This window comes from Microdochium trichocladiopsis (genome assembly GCF_020744255.1).
Source record: "Microdochium trichocladiopsis strain MPI-CAGE-CH-0230 chromosome Unknown B0I36scaffold_14, whole genome shotgun sequence".
Lineage (NCBI taxonomy): Eukaryota > Fungi > Ascomycota > Sordariomycetes > Xylariales > Microdochiaceae > Microdochium > Microdochium trichocladiopsis.
In genome coordinates, this window is record NW_025763557.1 from 193297 (window position 1) to 213795 (window position 20499).

At 55.8% G+C, this 20499-nt stretch overlaps 7 protein-coding genes across 7 annotated transcripts; 4 read left to right on the forward strand and 3 right to left on the reverse strand.

Annotated features, from left to right (window-relative positions):
• The first annotated feature begins 895 nt into the window (after positions 1-895).
• Positions 896-2983, forward strand: B0I36DRAFT_339350 (uncharacterized protein). Its single transcript, XM_046155870.1, has one exon. It carries the CDS (start codon positions 1179-1181, stop codon positions 2850-2852), a length of 1674 nt encoding a protein of 557 aa, XP_046004743.1. The 5' UTR covers positions 896-1178; the 3' UTR covers positions 2853-2983.
• A 1618-nt stretch (positions 2984-4601) lies between these two features.
• B0I36DRAFT_369638 (uncharacterized protein) lies at positions 4602-5364 on the forward strand (the record flags this gene model as incomplete). Its single annotated transcript, XM_046159811.1, has 2 exons — positions 4602-4640; positions 5011-5364. The coding sequence occupies 2 exons, from the start codon at positions 4602-4604 to the stop codon at positions 5362-5364; spliced, it is 393 nt and encodes a 130-aa protein (XP_046004744.1).
• Positions 5365-7767: 2403 nt separating this feature from the next.
• B0I36DRAFT_339377 (uncharacterized protein) lies at positions 7768-8136 on the reverse strand. Its single transcript, XM_046155872.1, has one exon. It carries the CDS (start codon positions 8105-8107, stop codon positions 7826-7828), a length of 282 nt encoding a protein of 93 aa, XP_046004745.1. The 5' UTR covers positions 8108-8136; the 3' UTR covers positions 7768-7825.
• Positions 8137-10075: 1939 nt separating this feature from the next.
• B0I36DRAFT_339381 (uncharacterized protein) lies at positions 10076-11112 on the reverse strand. The gene has a single exon (XM_046155873.1). The coding sequence runs from the start codon at positions 10637-10639 to the stop codon at positions 10100-10102; it is 540 nt and encodes a 179-aa protein (XP_046004746.1). The 5' UTR covers positions 10640-11112; the 3' UTR covers positions 10076-10099.
• A 577-nt stretch (positions 11113-11689) lies between these two features.
• Positions 11690-12555, forward strand: B0I36DRAFT_339382 (uncharacterized protein). The gene is made up of 2 exons (XM_046155874.1): positions 11690-12183; positions 12236-12555. Exons 1-2 carry the CDS (start codon positions 11767-11769, stop codon positions 12362-12364), a joined length of 546 nt encoding a protein of 181 aa, XP_046004747.1. The 5' UTR covers positions 11690-11766; the 3' UTR covers positions 12365-12555.
• A 481-nt stretch (positions 12556-13036) lies between these two features.
• On the reverse strand, positions 13037-15226 carry B0I36DRAFT_256306 (fungal-specific transcription factor domain-containing protein; the record flags this gene model as incomplete). Its single annotated transcript, XM_046150927.1, has 6 exons — positions 13037-14078; positions 14125-14215; positions 14275-14684; positions 14725-14816; positions 14865-15089; positions 15155-15226. 6 exons carry the CDS (start codon positions 15224-15226, stop codon positions 13037-13039), a joined length of 1932 nt encoding a protein of 643 aa, XP_046004748.1.
• Positions 15227-17636: 2410 nt separating this feature from the next.
• B0I36DRAFT_278637 (C2H2 finger domain protein) lies at positions 17637-20336 on the forward strand (the record flags this gene model as incomplete). The annotated part of the gene is made up of 5 exons (XM_046151444.1): positions 17637-17941; positions 18003-18240; positions 18285-18607; positions 18657-19042; positions 19094-20336. The coding sequence occupies 5 exons, from the start codon at positions 17637-17639 to the stop codon at positions 20044-20046; spliced, it is 2205 nt and encodes a 734-aa protein (XP_046004749.1). The 3' UTR covers positions 20047-20336.
• Positions 20337-20499: the final 163 nt, after the last annotated feature.

Sequence of the window (20499 nt, forward strand, 5' to 3'; positions counted from 1 at the left end):
CGTCGTCATGCTCAGATGACACATCTGCGGCCCGATGTCGTATGTAGTCTCAAGTGTCATTACGATGTGCATTGCTGACCTGCTGCTTTATTGCTAAGAAATCGCAGGAATGTGAGGGGGTACGTCAAGGTGAGACCTGCGCGGCAGAGTAAACAATGCTAAGACGTTGGAGCGACAGCAGCTCGTGATAGAATGCCTTTGTGAGAAGGTCTGGAATGTCTCTGTCTCACTACTGATGTCACCACCAGTCATGTCACATCTTCGTGTTCCGAGTTGCCTGGTGTACTTGACCATTTACCCGCAGGGACGGGCTCGTAAGTCGCGAAGGATCAATTGACATCGGACCAGAGAATCCTGCCGAGCAGCTACGTCGGACGAAATCCCTCAGATCAAGGCACACGACAAACGTACTTGGCAATCCTTCTGGAAACGGCTGGACGCGAGGCATTGAAGGTCAGACCCTTGATTGGCGCCATCGTCCGCTGACAGGGACCATGCCGAAAGTTCTCGCTCAGGATCAAACCATGTCAGCACTCTGTCAACGTTGACAGGGACCAAGAAGTCAATCTCGTGGTGCGGGGAGAAATCGATGCTCAGCCTCCCCCTTCATGAGATTCGTTTGGATTCAGGTCTGCCAGTTTATACGATCGATGTCCTCTCGGGCCTTGGCGGGCCATGACGGGGACGGTCGACGTTGACAGGAGCGTGGAGCCCGGATTGGAGCCGGGGACAAAAGTTGCTGCCTGCCTCGCCTGCCCTTCCAGCAGTGTTCCTTCCTGCAGTTCCCTCCCCGTCCGCCCACCCCCGGTCGCTCGGTCGCCGGAATCCTTGGTACATTACCGCAACATTCCCATCCCATTGCAACGCCCTCTTTGCAGGTCCTGTCCCTGTTTCCTGCTTCCATCCCTTCCCCTCACTCCATCTCCCTCCCCATCTGGCAGATGTGAGCCTGTCCTTCGTTTACCCAAACAACATCCGCTGCGCCGCCGTCGCCAACCGGCCGCATCCTACGATACCTACATCTTTAATCGAGCGCTCTCGCACACCAACGGACAACAGCTAACACAGCACGCGCCGCCCAACATGCGGTTCTTCAGCCTGTTCCTCGCCGTGCTGGCGCCGTTGCTGGCAATGGCCCAGTCCACAGAACAGATGCTCTACTCGACGTCGCTCAACACATGCCAGCCCAACTCGGGCTTCACGGCCAGCCAGTTCCTCGTCACCTTCATACCAAGGAACAACACCGTCCAGCTCAAGCTCAAGTCCATCTCGACAATCGAGGGCCGCATCATCGTCAACTTCAAGCTCCTCGCCTACGGAATCGAGATCCAGGGAGGTTCCATCAACCCATGCGACATGAAGATCTCGGGCTTCTGCCCCATGAACGCCGGCCAGCTGCCCGATCTCGAATCCCAGGAGGTCCTCAACCCATCCATCGCCAAAATGATCCCTCGATCGCCTACAATTTCCCCGACATCGATGCCAAGGTCCGCATCACCATCAACTCGCTCGACACCAAGGCCCAGCTCGCCTGTATCGAGGCGCCTATCTCAAACGGCAAGACGGTCGATCTCGTCGGTGTCAAGTGGGCTACTGCTCTCGTTGTTGGTCTCGCCCTCGTCTCGTCGGCCGCTCTCTCCACTGTCGGACACTACAACGCCGCTTCTCACGTCGCTGCCAGCGCCCTCTCTCTGGTCGGCTTCTACCAGACTCAGGCTCTGATCGGCATGATCGAGGTCCGCCTCCCGCCCGTTGTGCAGGCATGGACACAGGATTTCCAGTGGAGTCTGGGCGTCGTTAACGTCGGCTTCCTCCAGGATATCTTCACCTGGTACCTTCGCGCCACCGGCGGCACTCCTTCTCACGTCCTGAACAGTGTCGGCACAGTCTCTGTCGAGGTCCAGAAGCGCGGACTCGAGCTTGTTCAGCGCGGGATCGACCTCTTCAAGCGCGATGAGGTCCAGACTGGCTACGGCGCATACGTCATCTCTGGCCCTGATCGTGTGGCTTTCCGCGAGGCCATGGATACGACAAACATCTTCCTCACCGGTATCGTCACCTATGTCGTTGTTATGATCTTCAGCTGCATCTTTGTCGCACTGGCCAAGTTCATCATGGACGGCCTGGCCAAGGTCCGTGTGATCAAGCATGACCGGTTCATCGACTTCAGATCCTCGTGGCTTCCGACTCTCAAGGGTGTGCTCTACCGCTTTACCCTGATTGGCTTCCCTGCCATCTGTTTCCTCTGCCTCCTCGAGCTCAAGCGCCGCGACTCTCCCGCTCTTGTTGTCGTGGCTGTTGCCTTCCTGCTCGGCACAATCGGCACGCTGGCTTACGTTGCGTACACCGTCATCGTCATCGCGCGCCGTTCCATTGTTCTCCACAAGAACCCTGCTTACAGCCTGTACGCTGAGGACTCGGCGTTGAACCGCTGGGGCTTCTTGTACATCCAGTTCCGCGCCTCGGCATACTACTTTGTTGCCGTCCTGCTTGGGTACATGTTTGTCAAGTCGCTTGTTATCGCTGTCGCCAGCGGCATCGGCTTGGCCATTGCCCTCATGATCGTCGAGGCCGCCGCACTGATTGGTGCCTCTGTCATGCGCCCGTGGATGGACAAGAAGATGAACTCGTTCAACATTGCCATCAGCGCCATCAACTTCTTCAACACGATCTGCATCTTGATCTACACCGATGTCTTCGGACAGCCTGGTATCGTTACTAGCGTTGCCGGCGTCGTCTTCTGGGTTGTCAATGCCGTCTTCACCACCGTGCTCCTTCTCATGATCATCATTAAGTCTAGACCCCCCATTGCGACCAGTGCGCATGGCGACCACCCCCCAACCTGCGCATGAGGGCATCACCGACCACATGGTCACTCTGCAATAACTGAACAAGCATTCGTTAAAAAGGCTTCAAATCAATTGATCCGCACCTCAATGCAGCTCTCCTCGTCACTGTCGTCTTCAATGATCTCTACCTCGTCGTCGCTGCTGTCGGTGTCGTCATCCGTGCTGAAGTCCGCCCCCATCTCGAGCTGCAATTGCCTCTTTGCGCGCTCCACGTTTACGACCTGAACAAACTGTTTATTGGGATCCGGATCGACTCTGCGGCGTTTAGCAGGCTTTGAAGCATCTAATGCAGCTTGGAGACGGTCTTTTTGGTGTTCTGCGGTGGTGCGCGCGATGTTCGAAGTGTCGATTGCCTTCCCGACCTTGTTGAAGAGCTTCCTGCAGGTCGCCGCCCCTAAAGGTACACCACACTTTACCAACTCCCTATGCATTTTATAGACATCGCGAGATGTTTTTGGTGTTTTGACGTCAATTGCGCACAAGGGCGTCAAAAAATCTGGCTCTAAAACCGTCGTTTGGGCCCGATTTTGGGGATTCTGCTGGGCCTCCCGTACCTCCTCATAGTCCCGCATCACGAAGCGGGAACCCAGCGCCTTCAACCGATTGTGAGGCCACACCCCTGTGCCTTTGAAGCCTCCTAAGATGTTCTCCTTATTGAGCTTTCTTTTGCGCGCAATTTGGTATGCTTCAAGGAACTCCCGCTTGCCTGGGGACTCGTTCATAGTGTTATATGCAACCTCCGCGACCGCTTGACGATAGTGGTCCTTCACCGCCGAGAACACGCCCACATCGAGTGGCTGAAGAACATGTGAGGTATGAGCCGGGAGGTAAATCAGCCAGATTTTATTGATGAAGCACTCCGTCATAAATTCCTCTGTTGCGTGCGACTTGTGGCCGTCGAGAAGAAGGCATCGCCACTCTCTAGAATCCGTAGGCTTGGTGTTGGGAATAAATACCTCCTTGAGCCATTTCAGAGCAATATCATTGCTGGTCCACCCGTTTGGTGATGTGTCAAAACACCAATGCTTCCACCTGTCAAGTTCGACGTCGGGAAACCACTGCTGCTGCACGGATTGGCCCTTAAAAATAACAAGGGGAGGGATGAAGCCACCGCCAGCAGAAATGGCCTCAATTATCGCGATCCAGGTGCTCCTGGCGCCGTCCTTTTTCAAGGTAAAGTCGCGCAAGGCATCACTGACCACGAAGCCATTGTGACCTAGGCCCTCCGCGACGCCACACTCGTCAACGTTCCATATGTTCTCGGGCCGTACTCGTTTGCCCTTCAATGACGTCAGGCGGTCGAAGAAGATGTCGATATTGGCCTTGGAGGCACCGTCGTATCGTTTGTATTCAATAAGTCGTGATCTCGAGGTCTTCAAGGTCGGGTTGCGGCGGATGAAGCGTCGGTACCAGTGCTTGCCGAGGTGTGCGGAGGGGTTGTCGAGAGCCAGCAGGCGCATCGCGAAGTGCTTGAATTACTTCAATGGAGCTGCATAGCCCATTGCTGCTTGGTCGAGGGCCCAAGAGACCAGATAATCCTCCTGGGTCACGGAGAGGGTTTGTCGGACTTGGTACCTTTGCTTGAAGGTTGGGCACGCGTCAAGGCGACGACGTAGGTAGGATCTGTCGACATCGTGTCGTCTAGCAGCCGTCGCGACAGGTACGCCAGCCTCAACTTCATCCAGTGCGCGCAGGGCGCGCAATTGGTAGTCTTTTGCGACCATGACGATAGCTTCCTTTTTGACGGTCACAATGCAGGTGGTCGGGTCGCGGTGCGACGCGGTTGAGCAGGTTTATATGGGAAAATGTATGGTGGGGTGCTCAACCGCGTCGCGACGCGACCCCTGGTCGCGATGCGCACTGGTCGCAATGGGGGGTCTAGACTTACGGGCTTGTCGACTTCGTCCAGCAGACGGGCCGCGGCGGGAGGAAGGCCGGGGAGGAGGTAGAGTCGGTTGTAGTACTAGGCAGGGCGGCTGTGTACCAGGGCCGGCAGGCGAGCGACGTAGATCAGCTGAACCGGCAGGCGGTCGAGCGTTTCACGCAGACGCCGGACTGCCGGAGGCTCGTGCTTGGGGCGTTCATGGACGGGTTCGCGCAGGACTGCGACAGTCTCTAGGCGGTGCGCTGTGACCGGTGCCGGTAGCTCACAGGGGTACAGGTCGACGTGCTCGACGAGGACATGGACGTGGACGTGGACGATGGCAGCAGTACTGGGGACTGGCACTCGGCAACAGACGAGGCAGCGGAGGACTGTCTCCGGAGGGACAACAAGGAGAGACAGAGGAGGATCCGGAAGCTGCTGGAGTGGGTAGAGTCGATAGAGGGCAAGTGCGTAGTGTGCTACGTCAAGTGGTGCCACCAGGGCCGGGCAGAGGGTCGGCAGATGACGTACGAGCACGAGTTCCGGGGCTGCAAGGTGCTAGGAGGATCGGATACGTATATGGCATGGCGGCGGCAGATCCGGTTTAAGGAGTACTCGTGCTGCTGGACGTGTGGTCTCCCGCAGGCTTAGTGTAAGTGGGGAGAGACGGGGAAGTGCCGGTGGGGAGATCGAGTGATGCCGGTGGTCTGGCTGGCTACAGCTAGCAGAAAGCTTGAGCAGCTGATCTGGCGAGAGCTCGAGGTCGATTTATCAGAGGAGGAATTTATAGGATGGCTCGGGAGGGTAAGAACGGTAGAGGACGCGGAGGGGACGAATATGGTCGCAGCTTGGAAGGCGATAGTAGAGGCAGAGTGTTTCGAGTAGGAAAGACGAGTTATAGGAAGATATTAGAAATGTGTTTTAGCTTGTTCGATTAATAAATTATAGTAGGTTGAACATAGTTATAACGTACTCCACAAGGGAGTGGGACAAACAAGGGAGTGGGACACTTCCGTCCTACCTACGCGACAATATATAAGAGAAATCAACCACAACGCCTTAAATCAATTGAAACTATGAGGAATCCTCTTCTTTAGAGGCAGATACAACTTTCTGACACGTACGAGCATTATGGCCGGGCTCGCCGCAGACGCCACATCGTCGCGCGCGCGTTTCTGGCCTCCTCGTACGACTACTATTCTGACTCGTTTCCGCCCTTAACTGCTCCGTCGCGTCGATTTGAGCCTTCAAATCTTTTGCCTGATTAATTGTTAGGGACCCTCCTTTCTGTAGCTGTTTTCTTTTCGTACGACGACGGCGGCTAAGGCGGTCGTTTGCATCTCGAAGTTCGGCGAGGTCATGGCGCATAAGGGTCTGTTCGTGCACCATCATTGTGATTCCTTTATTAAGCTGCCGTAGGCTCTCAATAATGGACGACGGAGAGCTATTCTGGTGTCGTACGATGCGATTTTTGATGTACTCTGTCTGCGATTCGGCCTCAATTGGGCTATTCGGCGTCTTTGAAACCCAAGGAGGTGGCAGTCCAGCAGAGGAACCTGGCGGTGTTGGCGTATGAAACTTCACATCTAGCTGCGAAATTACATAATTCGGGTCGTACGGCACTAGGCCAGTTGCTCTAAAGCCTGCCTGGATGTTTGACTTTGTCATCGCAGCGTCGTACGCCTTATAAAAGGCTGGGAGGAAGTCCTCCTTTGAGATGTGGGTAATATGCGCCTGCATGAGACCCTCAATTTCTTTACCGTACGCCCGTTTAAGAGGGCTAAAGCACCCAAAATCGAGAGGCTGGAGCTTATGTGATGAATGAGCAGGCATACAGAGCGTTACAATGTTCTGTTCCTTGCAGTAGAGCTCGAAATCGACGGAATGGTGGCTCTCGTGGCCGTCGAGGATGAGGAGGCGGTGGGTACCCTTCGTACGACTCTTCGTATGGAAATCGAAGTGTTTTACCCATTCTAGACCTCTCTCGTTCGTCGTCCAGCCGTTATCTGAAAGCGCGATTACCCAGTCGGCCGGTAGAGGGCTATTCGCGGTCCAGGAGTCGAGGTGGACCTTCCCTGCGAATATGATGTATGGTGGGATCGAATAGCCGTACGACGCGATGCCCTGGATTACTGTAACCCATTCCTGATTACCTTGTTGTACGGCTCTTGGCCTCCCGCGTCGATCGGAGGTCGTAACGACAGTTTCGGCGGAGATCTTGTCCATCGCGAAGCCCGTTTCGTCGAAGTTATAGATGTCGTCATCGTGGATCCCGTATTTCGCGATTATGTTTCGTACGAGCTCAAACCACGCGCGATACGCGTCCGGATCCTCGCAGAGGACTCTCTGGTAGTCGATTCTTCGATTAAAACGCGTACGGAGCTCTGGTTGTCGTCGTACGAAGTTTGCAGCCCAGTTCGTTCCGACGCGTAGCGCGTCGCGTTCGCGGAGGAGTCGATCCGCCATTTCTCGAACACCACTTAACCGCGGTGGAAACGATCGCGAATCTAGGTCGATTATGTATCGTACGATACTATCCTCTTCGTACGATGTCAATTTATGGCAGGGTGGTCGGATATCGCCTTTCGCAGGTCGGCCGCTTCGCCGTCGTTGAAGTGTTGCACGGGATACATTATACAATAATGCAGCTTGTCGTACACTTAATTCTGGGTCCGACTGAAGCGCATTAAGCGCTAGAATCAAATCGCTTTCAATTGATTGCCGTCCCATAATTATTGGTGGAGAAAAAGGAGAAAGAAGGTAGCCTGTACGGAAATGACGGAAAGTGGCTCACTCACTTGTGTGGCTCACTCACTTGTGGATTACGTTATGTGGCCTAGGTAGATTTAAAGAGAAAATGTGGCAATGACTTTGTTCGCATCATCTTGTCAAAATGATGATAAAACTATATTCCAACTCCAAGATGCAGCGGTAAACAAGGTGCCTTCGCTGATATATGCTACTAACAGAAAGCATGGTAAGACTATCGAGATGAAAACATTGCTAGTTGTGATCGAGACCTCAAAATGTGACCGGCCTAGTGTTGCGGTCGGCCGTTGCTGTATTGTGGTTGAGCGTTGCTGTACTGCGGTTGAGCGTTGCTGTACTGCGGTTAAGCGTTGTTGTACTGCGGTTGAGCGTCCTTGTACTGCGGCTGGCCATTACTGTGCGGCCTGCCCACGCTGTGAGGGCGGCTGTGGGGGCGGCTGCCGAATGACGAGCTCATCGACATCCGGTTCATGGCCGGGTCCGATCCGTGCATGGGCAGGCCGGGGCCTTCGTTGACGGCGGACTTGCTGCCGCTGCCGCGGGCGGCCATGCCGAGGGCGTCGAGCTCGTTGTTGGGAGCCAGATGCGACTGCGACTTGACGAACGAGGTGCGGTCATCGCCCATGAAGCGGTAGCGGGTGTCCGGGTTCTCGCGGAAGAGGATGAAGAGGGTGCTAAGTCTAGACCCCCCATTGCGACCAGTGCGCATCGCGACCAGGGGTCGCGTCGCGACGCGGTTGAGCACCCCACCATACATTTTCCCATATAAACCTGCTCAACCGCGTCGCACCGCGACCCGACCACCTGCATTGTGACCGTCAAAAAGGAAGCTATCGTCATGGTCGCAAAAGACTACCAATTGCGCGCCCTGCGCGCACTGGATGAAGTTGAGGCTGGCGTACCTGTCGCGACGGCTGCTAGACGACACGATGTCGACAGATCCTACCTACGTCGTCGCCTTGACGCGTGCCCAACCTTCAAGCAAAGGTACCAAGTCCGACAAACCCTCTCCGTGACCCAGGAGGATTATCTGGTCTCTTGGGCCCTCGACCAAGCAGCAATGGGCTATGCAGCTCCATTGAAGTAATTCAAGCACTTCGCGATGCGCCTGCTGGCTCTCGACAACCCCTCCGCACACCTCGGCAAGCACTGGTACCGACGCTTCATCCGCCGCAACCCGACCTTGAAGACCTCGAGATCACGACTTATTGAATACAAACGATACGACGGTGCCTCCAAGGCCAATATCGACATCTTCTTCGACCGCCTGACGTCATTGAAGGGCAAACGAGTACGGCCCGAGAACATATGGAACGTTGACGAGTGTGGCGTCGCGGAGGGCCTAGGTCACAATGGCTTCGTGGTCAGTGATGCCTTGCGCGACTTTACCTTGAAAAAGGACGGCGCCAGGAGCACCTGGATCACGATAATCGAGGCCATTTCTGCCGGCGGTCGTTCCATCCCTCCATTGGTTATCTTCAAGGGCCAGTCCGTTCAACAGCAATGGTTTCCTGACGTCAAAATCGATCGATGGAAGCATTGGTGTTTTGAGACTTCACCAAACGGGTGGACCAGCAATGATATTGCGCTGAAATGGCTCAAGGAGTTGTTCATCCCCAACACGGTTCCTGCTATTCCTGGTCAGTGGCGATGCCTTCTCCTAGACGGCCATAAGTCGCACGCAACAGAGGAATTCATGGCGGAATGCTTCATCAACAAGATCTGGCTGATTTACCTCCCGGCTCATACCTCACATGTTCTTCAGCCACTTGACGTAGGCGTGTTCTCGGCGGTGAAGTCGGCCTACCGTACAGCGGTTACAGAGGTTGCTTACGACACCATGAACGAGACCCCAGGCAAGCGGGAGTTTCTTGAGGCATATGAAACTGCGCGCAAAAGCAAGATGAACAAGGAGAACATAATGGCCGGCTTCAGAGGCACGGGGGTGTGGCCAAACAATAGGTCAAAAGCGTTGAGCTCCCGGTTCGTGATATTGACCCCTGAGGAGTCGCAGTCGACATCTCAAGATGGCCCAAATCAGGCCCAAATGACGTCTACAGAGCCGGACTTTTTGACGCCCTTATGCGCAAATGACGTCAAAACGCCAAAAACAGGTCGCGATATCTATGCATTGCATCAGGTACTGATAAAATGCGATTCTGCGCTGGCGACAGCGACGTGCAGGAAGCTGTTCCAGAAGGTGGCGAAGGCAATCGAGACTTCGAACCTCCGATACACCACTGCAGAACACCAAAAAGACCGCCTGCAAGCTGCATTGGAGGCTTCAAAGCCTAACAAACGTCGCAAAGTCGACCCGGATCCCAACAAAGACTTCGTTACCGTTATAAACGTCGAACGCGCGAAGAGACAGGTGCGGCGGGAGATGGGGTCGGACATCAGCACAGATAACAACACCGACAGTAGCGACGACGAGGTGGAGCTAATTGAAAGTGATAGTGATGAGGAGAGTTGCATAGAGGTGCAGGTCAATTAATTTAAAGCCTTTTTATTGGGTGGGCTGACGAGCTATTGCAGAGTGACGGCGAGGTTGACGATGCCTTCATGCGCAGGTGGGGGGTGGTCGCGAGGGGGTCTGGTCGCGAGGCGGAGGGTGGACTTATGTGGCCAACTGTTTACTACGGAGGCTCACCTGCAACAGCAAAACTCGCATCCCCCCCGAAACATCTTCGAATCCCCGCAGCCTCTTTGTCCTGATCCTGGCCATATTACTCCATCGTCGTGCCTTCCAGGCATCCGACCTCGCCTCTGCCGAGCAGCTGGACAACATAGAAATCCCTCCAGGCGAGCGGGAGTTGCGCTTGCCGCTCCGGCAAGACCTCGACCGCGAGCCTCTGTTCGGTCGCGCGGGCGATGATCTGGCTGGGCCGTGGATATCTGGGACCAAAAGTCGGGCCTGAGAAGACAGCAGGGGATTGGATGGACCCCTCGGGGGCTGCAGCGTCTGCAACATGCGGCGTACAGCGACAGACGTCAGTGGATGAGTAGACTGGATCGTCGACAGGACACAGGCGGGCTGCGTAGCGAGAATGGAGGATCCTAGGTGTATGAAATAGACTGTCTGCATTTGCTTGCCTTCGTGGCGGTCGGTCATCGTTGAGCGGCTGGTCGGAGCAGCTGTGGGCACGCTGTGCCACATGGGTCGGACCCTGATCAGCCCAGATCAGCCAGTCTGCCTCCTGGTGGCCTCAATGCTGGCCCTCCCGCCTGTGGCAACATGCATGAAACATCTGACGGGTGGTCCGGGGTCAACGCCCCTCCAAGCGACTTCGGCGGCGCGAGAAACGGAAGAAGACGAAGTCCGGAAAGGGTACTGGACGGGCAGCGCGTGCACACACCACTCGCCTTCGTGCCGTCCTGGACTCGTGCACATGGTGGGAGGTTGTGTCAGAGATGATGGGGTACCACAGAGGGAGGTACGGGAGACTCGACGCGCCTTGACGTGTTGGCTTTAGTGGGGCTCTGGACGCTCTGGCCAGCCCCAAGCGCCCCAGCGGGCTGGGTGCGAGATTCGGCCTTCATGGAGGATGATGAACGAAACCTCAAGGTAGACAATCGTTCCCCAATCAGACAAATAGTACCCGTGGAGGAAGTGCGAAGCATGTCGGCGGCGACTGTAGATTATCTCGGAGCATCAATTCCATATGGCTATCAACTAGATGCATTTGGCCCGCTTGTTGGTAGATCGGGTCCATTCCAGCCCACTCTTTTGGGGGGAGGGTGTCCTGTAGCACAGCCAGGGCTGCATGGCAACAGAGCTCCTCGGTCTAGGTAGAGTCGGTCAGCAGTCAACGACTGGCCGAGCAGCCGTGGGCACGATGAGCGCGCTTGACGTGACACAGGAAAGTGCTGGCCGAAATTTCGATCAATCCTGGCGATTGGCCGGCCGAGGCAAGGTTTATTCGATTACCTCGACAAGACCCTAGTGAAAGTCGGTTTATGCGAGAATCTCGACTAGACCCTGGTACGGAGTGCTCATACATCTGGTGGTACCTTAACCACCGATGCATTTTAGCCTCCTGTAGGTCTCACAATGGCGTCGAGTAAGATGTCAGTGAAGCCGCAGATCAGACCACTTTCGCGCACAGACCAACTGCGTCGCAGGCAATGAGTGCCCCAAGCGCACGGGATCTGACGCCGCCCAACGGGATGGCCCCATCTGCATAAGAACCCAGACTACCCTTGGCGGCATTGAGAAATGCAGCCTTCAAGCCCTTCCGGTGTGTAGTCACGACGACGAGCTGCGACAGCCTTATCCTGCCGGCCATGACATTTACCTCTTCTCACTTCCCAACAACAAAAAAGGAATTCGTCGAAGAGAAGTCTGCAAATGAGCCACTTGCAGACATCTTGTCATTGACCCCCGGCGCCACCACGCCTGGGAGCCGAAATCCCTCTAGCTACGCCCCGAGGCAATCACAACTGGAACCAGACGCAAGGCAAACACAAAATGCGCATGTTTCCGATCCCAAAGACTGTCATATCTGCCGCCATCCGCACAACCAGCTCTACTTCCCGGGAAACGGGACGCCCGGCTGCACAGCCGGGAAAGGCATGACCGCGTGGGATCATATGCTTGCCGACTTGAGTGTCAGCATCCCGGCTGCTGGGGCGATCGCGCCGGAGGAGGGATGTGGCGTTACAGCGAAGGATCTCCAAGCCCCGATGAAAATGGTGGATCAAGTAAGTTGGACTTCAACTACCTACGGAAGGATGATGCTTATGCCCAGTACAGATGACGCTTATAGATAGGGCGACAGCGTATATTTCGCTTCTGGAGGACAGAAGTTGGTCCCTCCTTGACGAGCGTAGGGCACTGAAGTCGAAAATAGCTGCTTTTGAGGGATTCTTTGCAGATCAATGACCATCGGTTAGGTATTGGTTGGGGCACAGTTCTGCGACTGCGGAGAGCATGGACGCCTGAGCGTTACCAGAACGTCATGAGGCTGGACGGGGAACACTGAGGGGAGGCAAACTTCATGACGCAATGGGAAAGCGCCCCGAGTGGAATAGGGATTCATTGACCCATTACAATACATGTGCAATTCTCCAAAACCCTCATCGCTGCCTGCTCTTCCTCCTCGTAACGGATCGTGGACTCGGCCCGTCCAACGTCTGCCCTGGTGACTCGCCGCTCCTCTCGAACATTGTGCAGTACTGCACTTAGATGGGCCTGCTGGGAGAGCCTTGCAAAACAGTTTGTGGATCTCCGTCCAAGCCAAATTTCATTGCTCCTCGACCTGAGACGGGGCAAATGTCTTAACACTTGGTGAGCTGCCCTCCGGAGCCTGGACCTTATTCCTCCGAGTCCCATTTGCTTACGGTTTAACCAACCCCTCCATGGCGTGGATGGACACGGTTTTCATCGGAGCCGGAGCCGGAATTTCAGGGAGTCATTCCGAAGCAATTTCCATGAATTTGGTGGTTTGCCTTCTCAACTGAATCCTGGTCGGATAGCCACTACCACGAGTCCCTAGTAGCTGAGTAAGAATGAAGCGGCTGGAGTGTCCTACGTGACTGCTGCGGCGGCCAGTACTCACACCAGGTGTTGGACTTCAGCATAATGCCGTAGTATTTCTTTCCCTATGTGACATGCGGGGTTGGAGGAGTCGTATGACGCCGACATGGTTTGCGGGAACAAAACCGGTGGTTCTAGTCTGTGAATGGTGGCGAGATGGTCGATCGAAGCGAGCGCCTCTAGGACGACTTGTGATGACTGTGGACCAAGCGTAGTAGTCGTCTGGATCGTGGTCTGTGCCCCATCGAGTTGAGAGGGACCATCAAAGGAGGACGTGAGAGCATCTCGAGAACATGAGCGAGGTGAGCAGTCCGTGGCCATGGCTGTCTCTCGAACACGACTTGTTGGAACTGGGACCGTCGCTAAAGAGCCCGTGGCCCTCTGGAAGAGCCGACAGAGAAGACTGTGAGACGGTTTGGCCGCCTTTGCCACACCGGATAGTTGGCTCAGCACGGCAACGGCGGAGCCGATAGCATGAGAGATCTCTTCCCCTCTCGAACTGATTAGGCTCCCGTCCTGAAGGATGGCCGAGCAAAGGAACGCGGCGGTATCGAAGGTGATGAACAGGGTGAAGTGGAACCTACTATCCCTGGGGTGGAGGGAAGCCAAAAAGGCGCGGACCTCTTCGACGAGCCTCAAACAAATCTCCACGCCATCATTTCGAAGCCGTAGCTTGGTGTCCGTGTCGAGCGGTCGTGTCATGTATGACTTGAAAGGACGCAGAGACATTGCGAGGGACAGGGTTTGGAGATAATGCCGATGGAAGACGATCCGTGGGTGGGTTTTGTCCATTGATGTATCAGGACTGTCGCGGTCATATATCCGTGGGAAAGTCGCAATCCATGCTTCAATCTCCTGTTGGTACTCATGAATCTCGGGAGGATCCATGTTGCCATCCGCCATGCTGTATCGGCGAGTCAGGCGATCAATGAGGTCTGACTGCAGCTTCAGAGGGACCACGGCAGATAGTACACCCCCGTCCAGGGCAGGATTCGGAAGACCGACGCAGCCATCTGCACGGCATATTATCGAAGGCCTGGAGAGAAAGGACGCAAGTTGCCTGTCAAATATCAGAACTGCCTTTTTTGATGAATTTCGCTACCCACCAGTCCCACACGTTCAAGACGCACCAGACTCGTCTCCTCATTTCCCGCTCGAATTCGGACCGAGGGCCATTCTCACATTCTTCGTGCATGCCTCGATTTCAGGTCAGCAAGGTACTTAGAGGGGTTGCGTGCCTTCCTCCGGTTACTTACCTAGCTCTTGGGCTTCTCGAATGGACGCCCCCAAGACGTACCAGGATTCACGGAGACGCGCTTCTGTTTTATACCAGTAGCACGAGAGCAGTAGGTATTGGACATGAACAAGGTGTCCCAGACCAGGACGCACAGCGCTTCCGAGATCACGCGCAGTGTCGTGATACCTTTCTGTCAGGGCTTGAACGGGCGAGCACAGATCCCGTTGATCCCCGGAGTCGAGAAACTGCGTAGCACAAGCACAGACCTCCAACAGCAAGCAAGTCCACTGTAAGTCAGGAAGCCGATTCTCGGTTCTGTCGGTGCAGAATGTTTGGTACTGCTCCAAGAAGGAAGATGGGTAGATAATGTAATAGTGAAAGTTAACATGATGGAGGAATCCCCAGACAAGGGAATCTGGTCGGGTTAGGCTCGCTCCGTGTGTGTTCTACATGTTGCTCACCTAAGCACGACCTCGGAGGAAGAATTTGAAGAGCACGCTCGAGTTTGGAGGCCCAAGGGGACATCAGACAAAGCTTAGCCGTGTCCGTTGATGCAATAGTCTGCCGCCTGTTTAGTCAAATTTTCCGTTCGTTGAGCTGGGATCTCACCTCGACACCGGTCAAGATATCGGAGAGGTGGTGGGAAGGCATGTAGCCTAGATGCCTGAAGGCGCTCCCCAATTGATCCGTGGGTGTTTCGGCTCTATCGTCACCGGAGCTCCTGCTTACCCCCTCCGGTTTAATCAGGTCCCGGAGGCGAGGTTCGTGGTGGAAACGACATCGACTGGCCGCATTTCGCTGCTGGCAGGGATTACACGGCCAATCACGGCTGCACTAGGCTGACTTTAGCAATGTACGAAAGGACGCGAGTGCTGTCAGAGGGAGTGGGCTTTGCCGACCTTTTGCTTCCGGCGCCTGCACTCGGTGCAGGCAAGGCGGATGGATTTGGTTTCCGCGGAACAAGACTTCATCCTTGCTTCGCAGTCGAGTAATGCGGACGGCGATGGTAAACGGCGAGTTGCGAAGGGCATACGAATTCTGAGGAGTGCCCAGCATCTTATCTTGTGGGTGGGCGGGGCCGAAGCACTCGGCACGGATCGCACACAGCGTTGGAAAGGATACCGATTGGCCCATATCTCCCATTTAGCGTGATGATCCACGACTATGCATGAAAGGCTGCCGCGTGATTCGCGTGATTCGTCTGTATCCCAGTCGGCATGGGACGTCATGCAAGATTCCGAATGACCAATCAACACCACTAGCACACATGATGCCACCCTTGATGGCGTAGTATTCAGGGCCGGCCACCGGCGGTTGCGTGATGGGGATAAGAGGCACAAGGCAGGGATTCAGATATAGCCCGACAAAATCTGCCTGTTGAGGTGTATGTTTGCACGGGAAGGATAGACGTGGCCCTTGCGGGAACAATGATATGTCGTGTTCAAGGGACGGAAAGCGGCGAAAGACCCTGGTCTCTCGACGCAGGCCACGAGACTAATGGGCGGCAGATCCCTTCGTCAACCCGCCAGGCTAACAGCATTGGGGGTCCTAAATAAAAAGGCGGCTGCCCGAATATCTCGAGCAACCAGTTTCTAAGAGTCTCCAGAACAAACTTTCACCCGAAATCCTCGGATACACCTTTCTATAGAGTACTCTAGACGTAGGTTTCCTCGAGGTGCTCGGCTGATCGAGTACTTCGAGAAACCCAGGTTCGGGTTCATTCGAAGTCCCCGGCTAGACAACTGATTAGAGTATCCTAGATTACGGTCCGATCGAAAAACTCGGACGGCCATTTCCGTCGAGCGGCCTCGCTCAAGGTCTAATCAAGCCATCTGGAGAAACCATAGCTTCGAGCATCCTGTACCGGGGTCTAGTCGAGATTATCGAATGAACCTTGGCCTCGAGCAACCAGTCGCCAGGGTTGATCGAAATTTTCGGCCAGCCGCTTTTCTATTTGGGGTCCCTGGGTGAAACATGGCCTCAATCTGGTATCTACAGTAACATTCACGGCATGACCCAAGCACCTCTTTACAGGTGGTCGCCTCCGAGACCAAATCTGGTCCCCATCCACCATGTTGGCGGGCGTGGAGCTGGTCAGACGCCCGGAACCCCGCTATCATCGACACGTCAAGACGCGTTGGGGCCTGTGCAGCATCCCCGCCGGGTCGTCGAGATTCCTCCCAGCCCAATCAAACGCAGCCACTCCGACCTGCTCTGACGGCAACGTGTCACTACGCTCCGACGAGTGACGGCGCGACATCGCGACTGCCTCGACGCGCTACGTGGTGCGTACGGTACACGGCCGAACGAGCTGACGAGCCGTAGACGACAGCCGAACCAGACCGTGCGCCGAATTGCAACGCAGCCAGCAGCCATTCATATCGTCACCGGCCACACGCCTCGTGTAGTTAGGCACTCGCTGGCGCATCCTTGCACGCATGCCGCTGCGTCGGTGCCATTCGAGTCCATGTCGGTACCTACAGGTATCTCACCGTTGGCTCGCGTGGTATCTGCGGCCCGGTGACCGTCGCGACCGATGTACCTGTGACTGAGGGGGCGTGGCGTGCTACGACCATGAGGGCATCGTCCGACCACGTCAACCGGCAAGGCATAGGACCGGACGGTGGCTCTCCAAATTCTGCCGTCAAGTGCTCTGGGCCGCTGCTCTGGTCGTAGTTGCTAAACCAGGCGAGTCACAAGGCCGTCACGCATGGCCGGGCAAGTGTCGCGCATCTACAGTCCCAAGCTGCCGAACCGAGCGACGAAGGCCTGGCAGGTTGCCCGTTGAGGCAGCTACCCGTTGAGGCGACACTGGTTGCCCACTGGAGTCGCGCGAGGTCTGGCCACATCAGGGATTGCCCATTGAGGCAATGCCGAAACAGGCCAGTGGATGTCTCCAAGGAGCGGCACCCTGGAGCTCGAAGCCGTTGCTTCAACACGCAATATGTACACCCCTGCGCTTGCTAGCCCTTACGAGCGGCAGCCATAAATGAGTCCTAAGCGATGCTGAGCTTCCAAGAGGATTCCCAAGAGCAGCAAATGGCTGTAGCGCCAAGGTTGCCCAACGGGGCAGCACCTGTTGCCCCATCTGGCAAGTCTCGTCCCCACAGACTTGCCGGATTGGCCAGTCACCAGGACCCGGTTCGCTGTCCCTGAAGCCCTGGAGTCTCAAATTGGTCCCAGACCCAGGGCTCTGGCTGCTTCCCTCGAGAGCCACAATCGGTCAGGCTCATTCCCATCAGCAGTCAGCAATGAGCCTCTCGACCTTATATGACGGCGCTCCCGCCGTCTCCGGTGGCACAATGGCCGTCTTCCTTCATGTCCATTGTCTCGCCGACGCCGACGCCCACCTTACCCCTCCGACCCAAAGCTTCCATCAAAATGCCCCGCCGCCAGCGCTCACGTAAAGATGAGTACGACTCGGACGATTCCTTCTCGCCCGAGGATGTCTTCGACGTGGATGAAGAAGCGTCCGATGCCGAGTCCGACATCACTGAGGTCGACCCTTTCGACGATGTCGACTGTCATGTCGACGTCGAGGATCTTGCAGACCTCCTCGGCGCCGCCCACCCGCCAGAGTTCTACCAACGCATCGCGGAACAGGTTGATGACAGCGACTTGGACACGCAAGACTACAGTCCGGGGACAGAGAGACTTCTCGATGCGGTCGAGGACCATTGGCAGCGGTAGCATCCTGGATTCCCTTTTGCTGTTGTTAACCCTTAGCTGACAGTACGGGACATTCAGCTTTTGCAGAGGGAACGGATTCGGTGATCCATGCAGACGCCTCAAATCGATCTACCTCGGCATCCTCGTCAGTTTCTTCACATGGCGCCTCGACCTCAAGACTGGCAAGGACGACAGGAAGATAAAGGGCATCAAGACTGCCAGCTCACTCGGCACGAACTGGAAGGTCTTCCGTCTGGTCTACGAGAAAGCGGTGGGCGCGAAGCTCGACCCGAAACTGAACCGCCAGATGCACAAGGTACGTTCCCCGTCACCGTTTGGTCTCGTTGTCTGACGGTCCAGGTCCTACGTAGACTGGCCAAGGACTACAAGCTGAGCACGAAGAAACGAGAGAACCGCTGCATGACGATCGACGACCTCAAGGAGCAGATCGAGACAACGGTGAGCACGCCAGAAAAGTCGTTCGACCTCGGCGAGCTCCGTATCCTCATGGTCCTGTTTCTCCTCCTGCTTGCTCCAGCCGGTTCCCGCCCTATGGCCATCCTGCGGCTACGGTTCGGAGACATCCGGGTCGTGCTGGCAAGAGACCCCGAGGGGGGCCCTCACAAGCTTCTTCTCCAGTTCACACCCGAGTTTACCAAGACCTACCTCGGTACCAAGGACGCGTAGGTCATGTCCCTTGACCGGTAACGGTGCAATATTGACCCCCCGCAGCAAGACGTTCACCGTCCCCGAGACTCTGTTTGATCCGACCTTGCTCCTCAGCCCCGATGCCTTCCTCTTGGGCATCCTGTTCCGCCATCGAGCCTTCCGAGCCTTCCGAGCACCCGACTTCGTCTCGGCGTCGCAGCTTGTCGGCTTAGACATCTACCCCGGTGAGCGGGAGCTTCGTCTGCCCCTCCGACGGGATCTGGACGACGTGCCCCTGTTTCGCCGCGCTGTCAAGACGTTGACCGGCTTTGAGATGTCGCCGACGGAACCCATCACGTATAGTATGATGGCGGGATGGATCAAGAAGATCGGCGAGCTCCTGGGCCGGCTCTACCCCACCATCTGCTACAACCTGCGCTACAATGCGGGCAACGAGCTCGACGGGAGCCGTAAGCTTCACCAAGCCCTGTTTACTGCTCCCTATGCTGACATCTCCATAGCCTACGCCAGTGATGCCATCCGTAACCTGGCGCTTGACCACAACAGCTCGGTCCCGTTCCAGAAGCACTACCTCGGACGCCAACTGCGTCTGGATACGTGGGCAATTATCCGGGGCCAGGAGCCGCAGCAGGCGCTGCTCAAGCAGGCCTGCAGCATCGGCCACGCGAACAGCAAGCGGCGACCGACAGAGTTGACTGCTGAGCAGTTGGCGTCCGTCAACACCGACCCCCGCATCAGGAAGCTGGAGGAGGAGGTAAAACGACTGCCGCATAGATCGGAAGAACGGCAGAAAGCTGTTCGAGCGGTGAGGAGCGAGAAGCAGAGACTGAAGAGAGCCTTGCTGGAACGAACCAAAGTCGAATGGACGGACGAGCAAGCCGTGGAAGATATCCAAAACCAACTCCAGGGCCTCGGGTTCTCAAAGTCTATGGACGTGGACACGGCCTCCGCACCTCAACGCCCAGCACAGAAACGCCTTGTTGATGCGTTGACCGCGCCGGTGGATGATACTCTCGAAGGGTACTACAGACGCAGGGCCAACCTTATCGACGCGATTGTTGCCTACTGCGGCGTGGCAGAAGGCCGCACCGCACGCAGAACCAATGTATCGGCAGCAAAGAAGCAGGTCCCAAGTCCCGGTTCTCCCTCCCCCGAAGAGAGCCCTTTGAAGGCCGCCATGCTGTCCGTATTCATCGAAAACGAGCAGGAGCGGCCGAGGAGGTGCTTCCTGTGTATTGGTGCTGCGCTCACTCTGGGCCCGGACGACCCTCACGTGCAAAAGCTCACCAGTGAATTCTACACTTCAGGTGACCTGTCTAAGCATTTTCGTCGACGGCATCTCAAACTTTTGCCCGACAATGCCAAGCCGCGATGTGAGGTGTGTGACTTCGATTTGACGTGTAAGATGCATTTACAGAGCCATGCGATGAAGGTCCATGGTACGGTGTCTTAGAGCTTCTTTCCTTCAAATAGAACAAGTACTATTAGGCAGACTAGCAGGGCTATTGCGTACAGTTTGTTTACTAGTTAGTGGAACGCTGGTGGCAGGGATTCCTTCAAGGGGCGGGTTTTGGCCATCACCTGACAGGGCAGGGCCGCAGAAGCGGAAGAGCATCATTCCCCGAACTGAGCCAACCACAGGTCTATGCCGAACTTTTCGAGAGCTCTGGACGCATTTGAACATGCTATATTGCCATACTCATACATGCCGTATCTGTCTAGATGTATCTGTCTGCAGTTCCCACTACGGATGCAGCACGGTCGCACAAGGAAGCCGGGAGGCCGGAAGATGCTCGGTCGACAGTCGAGTGTCGATCAGCACTGACTTCCTAGGAATGCGTCCTTGCATGGGACGGACGGTTACCACAAACCGAACGACAGGTAGCTACGAGAATGCAACCCTTCT

Bases quoted from the DNA above. Each gene is read 5' to 3' on its own strand.
- B0I36DRAFT_339382 (XM_046155874.1), top strand. From the start codon at position 11,767: ATGACATTTACCTCTTCTCACTTCCCAACAACAAAAAAGGAATTCGTC. The intron at 12,184-12,235 runs GTAAGTTGGACT...TGCCCAGTACAG, and splicing joins CGATGAAAATGGTGGATCAA to ATGACGCTTATAGATAGGGC.
- B0I36DRAFT_339381 (XM_046155873.1), bottom strand. From the start codon at position 10,639: ATGTGGCACAGCGTGCCCACAGCTGCTCCGACCAGCCGCTCAACGATG.
- B0I36DRAFT_339377 (XM_046155872.1), bottom strand. From the start codon at position 8,107: ATGGGCGATGACCGCACCTCGTTCGTCAAGTCGCAGTCGCATCTGGCT.
- B0I36DRAFT_339350 (XM_046155870.1), top strand. From the start codon at position 1,179: ATGCCAGCCCAACTCGGGCTTCACGGCCAGCCAGTTCCTCGTCACCTT.